This window comes from Musa acuminata, chromosome BXJ3-8, assembly GCF_036884655.1.
Source record: "Musa acuminata AAA Group cultivar baxijiao chromosome BXJ3-8, Cavendish_Baxijiao_AAA, whole genome shotgun sequence".
In the NCBI taxonomy this organism is placed as follows: Eukaryota; Viridiplantae; Streptophyta; class Magnoliopsida; order Zingiberales; family Musaceae; genus Musa; species Musa acuminata.
The window spans coordinates 43,148,599-43,162,138 of record NC_088356.1 but is presented as its reverse complement, the minus strand read 5'-3'; the positions used below and the strand labels follow the sequence as shown (position 1 = coordinate 43,162,138).

The following is a 13,540-nucleotide window of genomic DNA, read 5'->3' as shown; positions in this document are numbered from 1 at the left end:
TTTGTCCTTTAATTGGGTACAACAGCAATAAAAACACCACACTTCACTTTCTTATTGAATGCGATTTGATCCTTTAGACTTTGCTATCAAAGGTCAAAGTCCTTATCAAGTTAGATAATACTTCACTTTCAAAAGTATGGTAAATGGTTTATAGTCAGTTAAATTTGCCATATATCGGCACACTTATTTTTCTTTTCATTTGCTGCTTTATTACAAGTAGAACATAATTAAAAGGGTGAGAAGAGCAGTACTATAAACATTCATAAGTTCATAAACATGACAATGGTTTTCTCTTCAAGCAGTCTGTTCTCTGCTCTGTACAATTTCATCTTACCAACAAGACGGGTTATCTCTTATAAAACGCATATATCCTCAGAGGCCAAATCTACCTCTTCCGCCGCTTGGGTTCAGCCTGCAATAAGAAAAATGAAGGATCTGACGAATAAAATGACCATGAACGAACGAAAAATATCTGGTAATTGATAGCAATCTCTTTTAAAAGTTCTGCTACTCAAGACAACTGAATTAACACTCCCAAAAAGTATATGTCAGCTTTTTACTATTTGAAATAGGAACCCAGCTGCTACTGCCTAAACTGGCAAGCTGTTCTTTAGAGGGTTAAATTGACTGGAAGCAAACACCTAAGTGGTAAGATGCACAATTAAGTTCCTATTTCCACCGCCCTACAATTTATTTACAAATGAAAAAAAGCTCCTTTTTCACATGGATACAAGAATGATGATTTAATATGTTCAAAAGCAGCCCCCACTATGACTGTTATGCACAAGACCATTGCACATGCTCCACAAAAGAAACCATTTCAATTAGCATACATCTACTAGTGCAGGATAGTCCTGAAGACAAAATTCACCTCAGTGAGCTCAACATAGTTTCTGAACCAACAAACTTGAAATTTTGATTTAATCTATAAATTTTGGCACATTGGTATGTTTCAGAATCTGTTTAGTGTTACCTGAGATCCAAGTATGTACATTGACAGAATCCCACAACAAGAGTTTCCCTCCACTAGGATATCTTCCCTAGTCCAGAATGCAAGTATTTTGGTTTTTAAGTGCTTTTAAAGGTTACATTATGGTTGCAGAACATGAGAACAGTCAGAATTAAGAATAAATATCAAATATCATGCAGCATTCTGTGTGGAATCTGCTTCTAGGCATAGATTTCAATTAACATATCATAAAACTTTACAAGTATATATATATATATATATATATATATAGTGTGTGTGTGTGTGTGTCAACTAAAACAGAAAAATATAAGGAACAAGATCCTGTTCTAATTTTCCCTTATACCTATGTCTAACATACATATAGTTTCCCAGGCATGCTAAATATAAATTGGTAAGTAGATAAAACATGGCGTGAGGTTCTCTCATGATCAATATCAGGTGACTCTTTGCATAGCAAGAGTATATTAGTATGTGAATTGGATCTTTAATCCCCTTTATACTTCCACCAGTGAGCAATGCACTAAAATTCAATAACATAGCACATGATGTCATATACAAAACCAAGAAAATTAATAAGATGCCTATAAGTTATGTGTACATCAGAAACAAAGATTATCATGATAACTGTCTTGTGGAAAGAAACTCCAATGTACTGTTTTGAGGTAACCAAACCTTGCATTGAAACCAAACTTTGTGAAGATTATAGTGACACCGATTGGAAGGTGCTTAGAAAATTTTCTTACTGCATATATTGTAACATTACTATCAGGGATATAATATTTTTCGAAGTTAGAACTTAACACAGTATAAGGCTAATGCATATGTACCGTAAGCACATGTTAGTTGGATGCCAGACTTCTAAACCACTTCAAAATCAATAAGAAGAGTTTGGATAACAATCAAATTAAAAAAAAAGAAAACCAATTTGAAACTTTTTGTATTATTTACTATTATAAACAAGCATACTTACATCAATCAAGAACTAAGGGCAAATACGTGATTATCATATTACCTTGGCTTCAGAAACTGGTGAAGTTGGAAACCCATTCATAGATCTTTTGGCATCATTTTCAGAGACACAATCAGAGCATAGAAAGTGATCCAACTTTTTTGCTTGTTCAATTGTCATGCCCATGCAAGATGGATGGAACCTGTCCATAAATTCATGTTTATTACCTCAACCAAACGAAAAAAAATATTACCAAAGGAAATATAACACAATATAAACCAAAGGTTTAACAAAACAAAGCAAAAAACAACAAATAATCTCGGCTCATACTAGGAACCAACGATGATCACATGCAACATCATAACATATATGCATTGTATTACTTGCAGGCTGCAGATGTTATAAAACAAACTTCTGGTACAAATACATTGAGTGGTTTGTAGTTCACGAAGAGGTGCTGTGATGATGAGAAACATTATTTGTGGAAACTCCAGCAACTTTGATGGGGAATTATGATTGGCTAAAAATGCATTAACATAATGGCAACATATCACTGGTGGTCACTGTAAAGAAAAGCCCTACAATTAGAATCAGTGGACATGCTTATTTATAAACTTAATCTTAGGGAGTGAGGAAAATCTTATAGAAGATTCTTGTTGGGAGTCTTGACAGCCTAGATGACCAACTTCGTCCCAATAGAGTGGTTACCAACTTTTACGAACTTCGGTATTTTTAGACTAGCAAGTTGCAAGCCTTACGAATGCTTTGGTAAAGGCTTTCAAATTTGCTTTCAAGTTCAACCTTTAATCAACTGAAGCTCAGTGTCTAAGCACCCATGAGCTTATGTCTCAATATAACTTTGATAACTATCATACAAAGGCTTTTAACAAGAAAATGGCTTGTGCTACTACCAACACATAATGGACCAAGAAGTAAAGAACCACTAAGATAACACGAAATAAGTGTTATCCTCTTCATTGATTATTGGTAATTGTCAATGAAGCTACACAAGCTTTCTTTACATGCAATATGTGAATACTTAGCTAAAGGCCTAATCCACTCAAAAATGCAGCAAAGAGAGAAAGTGGCAGCTAAACCAGCAACATGACAGTCTCCAAGTTTGCAGCATCAAACACACGAAAATAAATAAAAGATGAGTTAGAAAAAAGAATCTTAGCTTGGCCATCTCTATTAAAAGATCATGTCTTCACTCCATTAAAAATATTACAGTGTATTCCAGAAGATGAATGACTAACTAATGAAGCTAAAAATAATAATGATATATCGTATTTAAATCAGAAGATATTCAGGGAGAAATATGGAAGAGCCAACCATAGCTTTAAGGAAAAAGATTAGCAAAAGCACGATAATCATTCAGCAGCAACTGGTCATGACTAGACTAAAAGTAGCCAAAGGCTTGTAGTGATCAGAGTAACAACAAAGAGGAGCAGAGCATGAAAGAATAGCTTAGGTCACTTGCCAATCCTTGCATCCCTCACACTGGACCATGAGATCGTCAGGGTTGTAAGGCATTTCACACTTGCAGTACCTGAGACACAAAATGCCAGTTGACAAATGGGCAGACAATTACGAGAAAGCTAAAGAAAAGTCAAAGGAATTAAAGAGAAATACACCGCGACACGGTCAGGAGTGAAGCCCCCAGTGGCCGCCTTGTACTCAAAGCGACAAAAGTAGTCCTCGGCACCAACATTCTCCAGCTTGGTGTAGTTCTTGAAGGAGTGGACCGTGCACTTGCCCTCGATGGTGTGTGCGCTCTGCACGTCATAGTGGTCGGAGAGAAAGAGCTCCTTGGCACCATGGAACTGCCGGCGGCCACCAATGGACTCCTCGGGGCGGTAGTACCACCGGACGCGGACGCGCACATTGTTGCGGTGGTCTGCCTCGATTTTCTCCACCCGTGCCACGTACGGTGGCTTCTCTGACTCCGCCGGCCGCATCAGCACGCAGTCCCCCACTACAACCCCCCCACCCCCCAGCAAGCATAAAACATTAGCAGCCAAAAATCGAGAAACAGATCCAAGAATGATATCATCCGCATAAAACTCTAATACCTTTGACGACCTTGTTGGTACCCTTGATGGAGTAGGAATCAAGGTCCTTCTTCCCGGGCTTGGTCTTGGCCATCAGCTGCATCCGACAGAGGATACCAAATCAAACCACTATCCCCTTTCGTCTCTCCGTGGATTACGCTGGAAGAGACGGATCGTTCGGATCTCCTTCTCCGTTGGTCGTGCTGAGATTGGAGAGGTGGAGGAAACGCGATGGAATAGACGGGAAATAGAAACCCTAGAGAGCGGTTGGGCGTCGACAAGAGTGGGATGTACAGGAGACGGCTCGTCGAGCGATGTAATTGTTTTCACTTTTTGTTTTTGGTTGGGTTAAATAACGGCCTCGCGTTGCGCTTCACGGACTACGGGGCCTACAGCGTAGTTATTAGGAGCTATGAGTGGGTTTGCTCTGCTGGATGACATCAATCATGCACCAGCATTTCCTTCGATCATGATTTCGTACGTGTCCTTTCGAGTGACGTGGTCCGAGCTTTGTGGTCTGCAAAGGATTTGTGGAGATGATTACATCGATTTACCCACAAAATCTAAGTTTTGACCTTTCATCTTAAACATCATTCATTCGAACGCTGCGTGTTCATTGTCGTCAGCTTTTTTGGCCTGCCCATCACCCGCCATGGGGCACCGATGAATGTCTTAATGCAAGCGGTGGCCTCGAAGATGGGCCACCGTTTGCCACCAATAGGGGTGTGTCGCTGGCGTGAACTTGCTGCTGACGGTCTCCAAAGACTGCGGAGGTGAACGAGGCCGTGTTGGTGTTGCTATCCCTTACTTTGTCCCCGGTGGAGGAGGTGCCTCTTCATCACTGGTGGCAGAGGAGGTCGTTGGGGTGGATACGGAGGCGGTCCTGGTGGCCCTGATGTACTGGCCCGTGGAGGCGGCTGTGGCGGCCGTGACCATGATACCAACGACAGCGGCAAAGACATTAATAGCTGTTCAGAAGCAGCAACATGCTTCCACCTCCCATGGCAGCGGCCGCGGAGAACGGTGTCACGGAGCTCCGCTCCGAAACAGTAGATGACATCCAATTCATGCTCGTTAACGACGAGAATTCGCAGGTCGAATGCAGGGTGACTCTTAACCTTTGCTGCCTGACCGAGAAGAATAGGAAAGCAAAGAAAAGAAGGCCGTAGAGGACCAAGCTGCTGGCTGCAGTGATGGAGACAACCTTCTTGCTAGCGGCGGGGATGTTGGGAAGGCGATGGCGGGGCCATTGGCGGTTGCTTCTTACAGTGATGACTTGTTTGCTGCAGTTGCGTGGAACCTTCGATTTCCTTGTGACCATCAAGTTTCCTCTTTGTTGGCGAGAAGGCTAATGACTACTGAATCATAACAAAATAATAATAATAATAATGTAAATTTATGTGCTTTTTCATAAAATTTCCTTATTTAATTTTTATTGTTTCTTCATTTTTTTTTCTTTTCTTTTTTTCCTCAATTGTCTCTTTTTTTTTCTTCACCTTATTCTTCTTACCATTTTTTTAATAATTACACAACTCTCACTTTTCTTCATATGGAGTCAGATCTGATCATCTTACTAAATACATTACTTTTCTTCGCCTCAAATATTTTTTTTATTATTCTTTTATTGTCTTACTGGGGACATATATCATAATATCATCAATTTAGTTGAAATTATCTTATAAAATATCATTATGATAATATCATAGAATTAATTAAAATTCAAGCACCCTTATGCCAATGCCATATACTTAATTGAGATTGCCTAAATTGTAAGGACATCTTCCATCCGTAAAGTATTAATTTAGTTACAATTACGCTCGGGTCCCGAATGACTTGTAAAATAATAAATTGATTAATTTAAAAATAAGTGATGAACAAATCTTGATGTCTCACAAAGAGGATAGTTTTACAAGCAATTTAATAAATATTCAATGTGAAAAAAAAGAAAAAAATAAAATAAGGACTTTAGAAGATAAATAAACAATCGTAAGTCCATAAACAACTACGTGCATCGGGCATTGATTGGATTTTATAGGTTTGAATAACCATTTATCTTCTAAAGTTCTTATTTTTTTTCTTTTTATCCTTTCTCTTTTGCACTTTCAGTATGTTTGCTAAATTGTTTATAAAGTTTCTCTTTTTTGTAAAACATTATGATTTATTTACTACTCGCTTTTGAACTAATCAATTTGCTCTCTTCGTAAAGTTATAACTAGATTGATCGGATGGATAACGTTAAGAGTATATTAAGATTTAAATAATCTTAACTAAGTCGGTGACATTAGCATAAGAATACCTCATAACTTAGATAATTTCAACTAAGTTTATGATATTATCGTAAAAATATTGTAGGACATAGATAATTTCAGTGAAGTCCACGATATTATTGATATCTAACACAGTAATATGCTAACTTTGTTAAATGTTTCCGACCATTGCTATTATTATTTAGATAAAATTATTTTGCACTCAATACAATCAAATCATGCCATTTGCATAAGACATACACACATATGACAAAAAAGATATTTATGATAAAAAAATACTCATGGCTCCTTGCGTTCACCCAAACGTTAAAGTGAGATGCATTCAACTAAGATTGAAAACAAAAAAAAAATGAAGCATATAGTGCTACTAACCAAATCTAAAGCGTGCATCTGTTCAATACCATCCAGGATCAGAAAAGTAATTAAAATATAATTTAATTATTTTAATAGAGACAGTAATATAAATTGAGGTCTGGAGATAGATATTATGCTCCGAGATAATCAATGCTTATATTATTAGATTGAGCTTATAAAAATAAAATAGATTTAGTAATTTTTAATTTTCTATTTAACAAAATGATCAGAAAACGGGTTTCTAATGCTCTATCTCTTTTCTTATGCATTTAATTCTGGTGGGAGTCTGAAGAAATCAGCGAGCTATGAAGCAGAAGAAAGTTGACTTTTTAGAAGTACGACTTTTTTTATCAAAATTCATTGATTATGTCAAGCCTGCATCTGCATATGTCATCAATTCCTCGTGTCTTGTCGACGGAGTCATCAAGGAATCCCCACCCCGTTTCGTAACCCTTCACGCTACGTGCCACGACCCGCCACCAAACGAACCTCTAGTAATCCGTGTTGGCGTTTTCCCCCACTGAAGAATTGTGGTTGGTAGGAAATGGAAGTTTCCACCCAGCGGCTGCGAGCTATGACCTCTTCTGCCTTCCCGTGTACGAATGAAGCCGTCGGCCGATGAAACCGTGTCCGTGAACGGCGACTCCCCACCCAACTTCTTTCCACAGCACCCCCCCCCCCCCCACAACAACAATCTCCTCTTCTTCGTTCTTCTCTTCCACGGTTTCCTCCAAAGTCATCTCCAGCCTGTTCATGGCCTCTAAACGGTGCCTCCCTCTCCTTCCTTTTCTCCTTTCTTCTTTGATCTTGTGTCTCGCATCGGCATCGGCATCGGCATCGACTTCTCCTCCGAGGCGGCGGCTTCTAGATACCAATCCCCCACCTTCAGCCCCCAAGAACATCCAGACCTTTTTCCCATCCCTTCCTTCCCCGGCCTTCCAGAGTATACCTCCTCCGCCGGCGGCCCCGCCATCGCTTCCACCAGCGCCTCCGCCGACTGTGTTGAAGACGAGCAACAGTAACGTGAAGAAGGCGGTTGCCATCACTGCGGCCAGTAGCTTCGGCCTCTGCGGCCTCCTTTTCGTGACTTTCCTGTTCTTATCGGTCAGGCAACGAAAGGTGGAAGTTGGCAATGGCGGAAATAGCACCCTCAACGAGCGCCTCCAGTCCAAACCAAAGCTCCAGCCTACAAGAAGTCTTATTGTTGATGAGAATGGATTGGACGCCATCTACTGGCGAGAGTTCAACCAGAAGAGGTGCCAACACTGTCACCACGTATTGGATCCGTCCGGCCTCATCGAGGAGAAAGAAGGAGGAGTCGCTGATCATTCGCCCCCGAGAAACGACCGGAAGATTCAAGAGAAGCCATTGCTTCCCGCTGGTTCCATCCGTTCCTCGTCGCAGTCATTTGCTTCGGAGCAGAGCTCGGCGTCACCGTTCTCCGCGGCTGCTGCGCCCATGCGGAGGAGTTCGAAGCATGTTGCTGCCTCTGAACAGCAATCGTTGCCTCCGCCACCTGGTAGATTGACATCGTCGTCATCACCCCAACATCCGCCACCGCCGCCATCGCACTCGCCACCGCAGGCCAGTAACTCGGCGCCACCAGGCCCACCTCCGCCTCCGCCTCCACCGCCACCAGCAATGAAGTCGAGCGCAGCACCTCGACCACCTCCTCCTCCTCTGCCACCAGTGAGAAAATCGAATGCGGTTCCTCCACAGGGGACGAAGTCAAACACATTGGCTCCGCAATCCGCACCTCCACCGCCTCCACCACCTGGCGGCAGCCGTCCATCCAGCGGTCCATCTTCGAGGCCACCGCCCGTACCGGGACAATCATCGGCGGCCATCGGAGCGGAAGGCGGGCCGAAAAAGCTGAAGCCATTGCACTGGGACAAGATGAACCCAATTAACCCCCAGCATTCAATGGTCTGGGATAAGATCACCGACGGCTCATTCAAGTAAGCTCCACTTCCACATTTCTTTCCTCTCTGTGAATTCTAGGGAATCGGTTTAACCGAGCGTAGCGCATGCAATTTCAATGTGGAATAAGCCACCCAATTTCTCCTCTTTACGGAGAGAGCTCTCAAACCTTCAACTTGGAGGTGGCATTTTGGCGAACAAGTTGCAGGCACTAAACTTTAAGGACAATTAGATTTAACCGACGACCACTATCATGGATTGATCTGATCACAATTGCCAAAGCTTTTTAGTAAGATCCATCATGTGAGATCACAATTAAAACCTTCTTAGAGTAGCAATACTAACATCCTTTTTTAACCTTCAATTTGCAAGAGTAGAACAAATCCAAACTGATGCAAAGGCAAATATATTTGTTTTCCCGAGTCAATTAATTTCTTAAGATTTGAAACTTTCAAGTTCGTGAATTGATCAAATCCTCTATTTATATGCTTTGAGATGCCGTCATGGGGGCCAAACGCATGCTGCGGTAGTCCTATTTTTATGTATGACTGGTAGAGATGGATAAACCTATTCTGCACCAACAGCCTCTTGAAATTAATTAGTGGAGTACAGATCATAATCCACCTCGAGCAAACTTTGACCTGGTAACCGAGTATGAACACCATCTGATGGCCTCTTTGACTGCTTCTTCATCTTATAGCTTTCTATTAATCTATTTTTCATATGAAATGGTTTTCTTCTTCTGAAATGTTAATTACTGCACTCTCATATTACACTCTCACATAACAAAGTATGGAGTTGCTATGACTCTTGACTTGAAATGAATTAAGAAGGTTGACATGCATTGCAGGAAAATACAAGTTCACAGACATTATCTCGAGCATGTCATCTGCATGTCTGATGCCAGTTGATGTTGGCAGACCTAATGCACTGATAAATTCGATTCACAGATCTTACCGGCTTAGTTATGATGCCTTTTGATTGCTAATCTTGTAGTAAAAATCTGATTCATGTTCGTATGATGGAGTCGTCTCGTTCTTATGACTCTTCTGTTTGGCTCGGCAGGTTCGATGAAGACATCATGGAAGCTCTCTTTGGCACGATGGCTACCAACAAGAAATCCTCGAACGCGGCCAAAGACAAGGGCAAAGGCGCCGCCTCATCCACCAATGGCGGCCCCGTCACCCCCACGCAGATCTCCCTGCTCGACTCACGCAAGTCGCAGAACATCGCTATCGTCCTCCGCTCCCTGGCCCTGAGCCGTCAGGACATCCTCGACGCCCTCGTCGAGGGTCGTGGCCTTCCCGCCGACGTCCTCGAACGGCTCACCAAGATCGCACCCACCAAGGATGAGGAAGCCTTGATTCGAGACTACACCGGCAACCCTGCGAAGCTCGCCGACGCTGAGTCCTTCCTCTTCCACATCCTGCGTGCCGTCTCCTCGCCCTTTCTGCGCCTCGAAGCCATGCTCTTCCGGACCAATTACGAGCACGAGGTGGCTCACCTGAAGCAGTCTCTTCAAACGCTGGAACTGGCGTGCAAGGAGCTCAAGAGCCGTGGCCTGTTCTTGAAGCTACTGGAAGCGGTCCTCAAGGCCGGCAACCTCATGAACGCCGGCACGGCCAGGGGCAACGCGCAGGCCTTTAACCTCTCGGCGCTCTGCAAGCTGTCCGACGTGAAGAGCACTGACGGCAGCACGACGCTGCTCCACTTCGTGGTGGAGGAGGTCATCCGGTCGGAGGGCAAGCGGCTGGTGGTCAACCGCAACCACAGCCTGCGCCAGTCCGGCATCAGCGGTCCGACGCTCGACCGGACGATGAGCCGTGCCGCGAGAGAAGAAAGGGAGAAGGAGTACATAAAGCTGGGACTACCGATCGTGGGCGGGATCAGCGACGAGTTCGCCAACGCGAAGAAAGCAGCCGGCATAGACTACGACGTGCTTGCCGGGACGTGCGCGTCACTCGGGGCGCGCCTGGCGGAGATCAGGAGATTCGTGGACACATGCAGCGGCGACGGATTCGTGATTGAGATGCGAGCGTTCATGGGCGGGGCGGAGGAGGAGCTGAAGGCGGTGAGGGGAGAGCAGGCCCGGGTTCTGGAGCTGGTGAAGAGCACCACGGAGTACTACCAGCCCGGAGCTTCCAAGGACAAAGGGAGCCACCCGCTTCAGCTGTTCGTGATCGTGAGGGACTTCTTGAACATGGTGGATAAGGCCTGCGTGGACATTGCCAGAAACCTGCAGAGGAGGAGGCCGGCGGACGCAGGGTCGGCGTCCAAGGCGGGTTCGAAAGCGGTGTCGGTGGCGGCCGATCAGGGTTCGGAGAGCGGCAGGAAACCGATGGCGAGATTTCCATACTTGCCGCCAAACTTCATGTCGGAAAATTCCAAGTCGGACTCGAGCAGCGACGACGATGACGGGCCGTCGTGACGGGGAAGAGGAGGCAGCAGCAGAGTGGCTGCTTGTGTGCTAAGATTCGTGTCGAGAATGATTGATTAACATTGTTGATTGATTTTTCTTTTTTTGGGTTAAATTAATTAAATTCTGTAATTAGTGTCAACGTTGTTTTCGATTCACAATTCCAAAGTGTAGAAAAATATTAGTTTGATGATATGTATTCATCTTTATTTTTGAAGCTTACTATTCATAAATTTTTTTTTCTATTAACAATCTCTTTACTATTGATAATTATTTAAAATAATAAAAATAGTATTTATAATTCTAATATTATTAATTTTATTCTTGGGAAATTATTTATAATCCCACGATCTCTTATTTCATACTTATGTCATTCGATCGATGATATTTGACATCATTTGTTGTCCCTCGATATCGTCCTTTCGTAAGAAAAAAAGAAAAAAAAAAAGAAGATTAAAATAAAATTATATACAGTAAAACGAGATTAAAATGTCGTACTTGCTCTGAGTTGGTTTCTTGATTTCACTCGTTCTTCAACATTGGACTTTTGGTGTGCCAACAAAAGTGTTGTTGTTGAATCTGAGTAGGTTTCACCCTCACGGAATGCCCATTTAATTAATAGCTTTGCCGACACCTTTCGCATCAACTATGCTTCATTTATGGTCAGAATTATGTTTTTCCCTCGAGAGCATAAATTTGGTTACACTTGAAGACTTACCACTACAGTATTATAACTTACCACTACAGTATTATAACCCATACTATGATGTTCATAAGCTTCTATTCCTCCTAAGATCATCTTAATATCTTACTTATAGTAATTCGCTATTTCCCATCACATCTTATATCAATAAAATGAACTTTTTGATGTGGTCACCATTAGCTTGTTGTAGGGCATTCCAGAACCTATGAGTAAAGCTTAGCTCTTGGATAATCCATCATCCAATAGCTTATCTAAGATGTCATGAGATTCTCCCGCTCTAAAAATAATGATAACTGAAGTGGATGGTTAATTAGATCTATGACTCCTTAGTTGAGTTTGAGCTATCATTCCACCTTGCATCGTTGTGGAATAAACGTTGACAAATGATTTATTGACAAATCAATATATTCTGATGGACACTTGCCCTATGATGATGAGGTCTTCGAACTCCAGTTGTATTTGTATTATTACAGGATGAATTTTTTTTTTACCTCAACTCGCTTATTATTTATATGACTGATTATATATATGTCTTCCTTGTTATAAGACTATAAAATGAAGAATAACTGTCCATAAAAAAAAAAAAAAAAAAAATTAAGAACAACATGGATATTACTTTCATTTATGGTAGAAACTTCATCCTAAAAATGGTAGAAACTTCATTCATTTATGGAAGTGCCATAAAGTTAGCGCTCCCACTCTAATATTTAATCTAAACGTTAACTCCTTTGCCAATTGAAAAATATGCTCCACTTTTAAATTAATTTTTTATGCGACTTATAACCTTGTGTCCACATTATACCAGTCACATTCCTATTCGATTTGATATCCACAAATATCAATATATTATCTTACTTGAACTTGTCGTGCATTTAACAATTAACCATTACATTATCCTAACGTATGATATTCCTTCGATAATAAGCTTAAAGAGTTAATCTTTTTCTTTGACCTCTACTTAGGTTTCTCTTGGACTTCACCTCGCAAATAAACACACAACTCTCATGCCAGGTCTTGGTGATAAGCTGTTGACTTCTTTCCTTCTGGATCCATGTTGCATTGAATCTTTTTTTTTTTTTTGAGGTCGTTCCATTTGAAAGATTTTATAGAGCCCATTTCCAATAAGCATTTCTTTTCCTTTGTCATCTCTTATCTGAGACGTTCCACCTCAGCAATTGCACCTGTTAGCTCTTAAACACAACTCCTCTTTAGCCAATGGTTTTAGACAATCGAGAAAATAGAAAAGTTTGACATTCTCATATATGTCTTGAATATCTAACATCATCACATAAAATAACTTCACATAATCTCATATTGTAGAGGTGTGACGAACTCTATACTCTATTGCATAAATTAAATTTACAACTCCCCCAAGCACTGATGTTACAATTATCATAGTGTATTTCCCACAACAATTTTGCATTCCTAATGAGATACATTGTTGTGTTGTTTACGACGACACCTTAGTGTATTTCCCACAACAATTTTGCATTCTCAATGAGATATATTGTTGTTTCCGACAGGTATCAATTTGGATAGGATTATTTTAAAGTATTAATCCATCAAAAAGAAAGTTTTTTAATTCTTTAAAATCCCGAGCATCCCCCAGCTTTATGGTTGGTTTGGGAGCTCATGCTCTCCGTGAGAGATGATAATGAGATATTCCTTAACTTGTATGAGTAACTATACATGAGCTATCAATTTCCTTACTTGCTCTTACAAGTATTGCTTGAACTCTCTAACGTCACCTATCAATCTTTGAACTTGGATCTCCAACTGAGCCAATTGGGATTCTAATCATTTAGGATTCCAATCATCTATCCTTACTGAGCTCTAGTTAGGATTCCAATCATTCTTGTAGAGACTTTACCACAACAAAGCATCCGATCATTCTGGTAGAAACTCTACTA

At 41.5% G+C, this 13,540-nt stretch overlaps 2 protein-coding genes across 2 annotated transcripts; one reads left to right on the top strand and one right to left on the bottom strand.

Annotated features, from left to right (window-relative positions):
* Positions 1-147: 147 nt before the first annotated feature.
* LOC135644716 (chromatin remodeling protein EBS-like) lies at positions 148-4,299 on the bottom strand. The gene is made up of 5 exons (XM_065162575.1): positions 3,992-4,299; positions 3,552-3,894; positions 3,400-3,468; positions 1,983-2,121; positions 148-412 (listed from the first exon to the last, which is right to left on the bottom strand). Exons 1-5 carry the CDS (start codon positions 4,071-4,073, stop codon positions 386-388), a joined length of 660 nt encoding a protein of 219 aa, XP_065018647.1. The 5' UTR covers positions 4,074-4,299; the 3' UTR covers positions 148-385.
* A 2,933-nt stretch (positions 4,300-7,232) lies between these two features.
* LOC135646099 (formin-like protein 16) lies at positions 7,233-11,144 on the top strand. The gene is made up of 2 exons (XM_065165250.1): positions 7,233-8,549; positions 9,577-11,144. Exons 1-2 carry the CDS (start codon positions 7,345-7,347, stop codon positions 10,937-10,939), a joined length of 2,568 nt encoding a protein of 855 aa, XP_065021322.1. The 5' UTR covers positions 7,233-7,344; the 3' UTR covers positions 10,940-11,144.
* Positions 11,145-13,540: the final 2,396 nt, after the last annotated feature.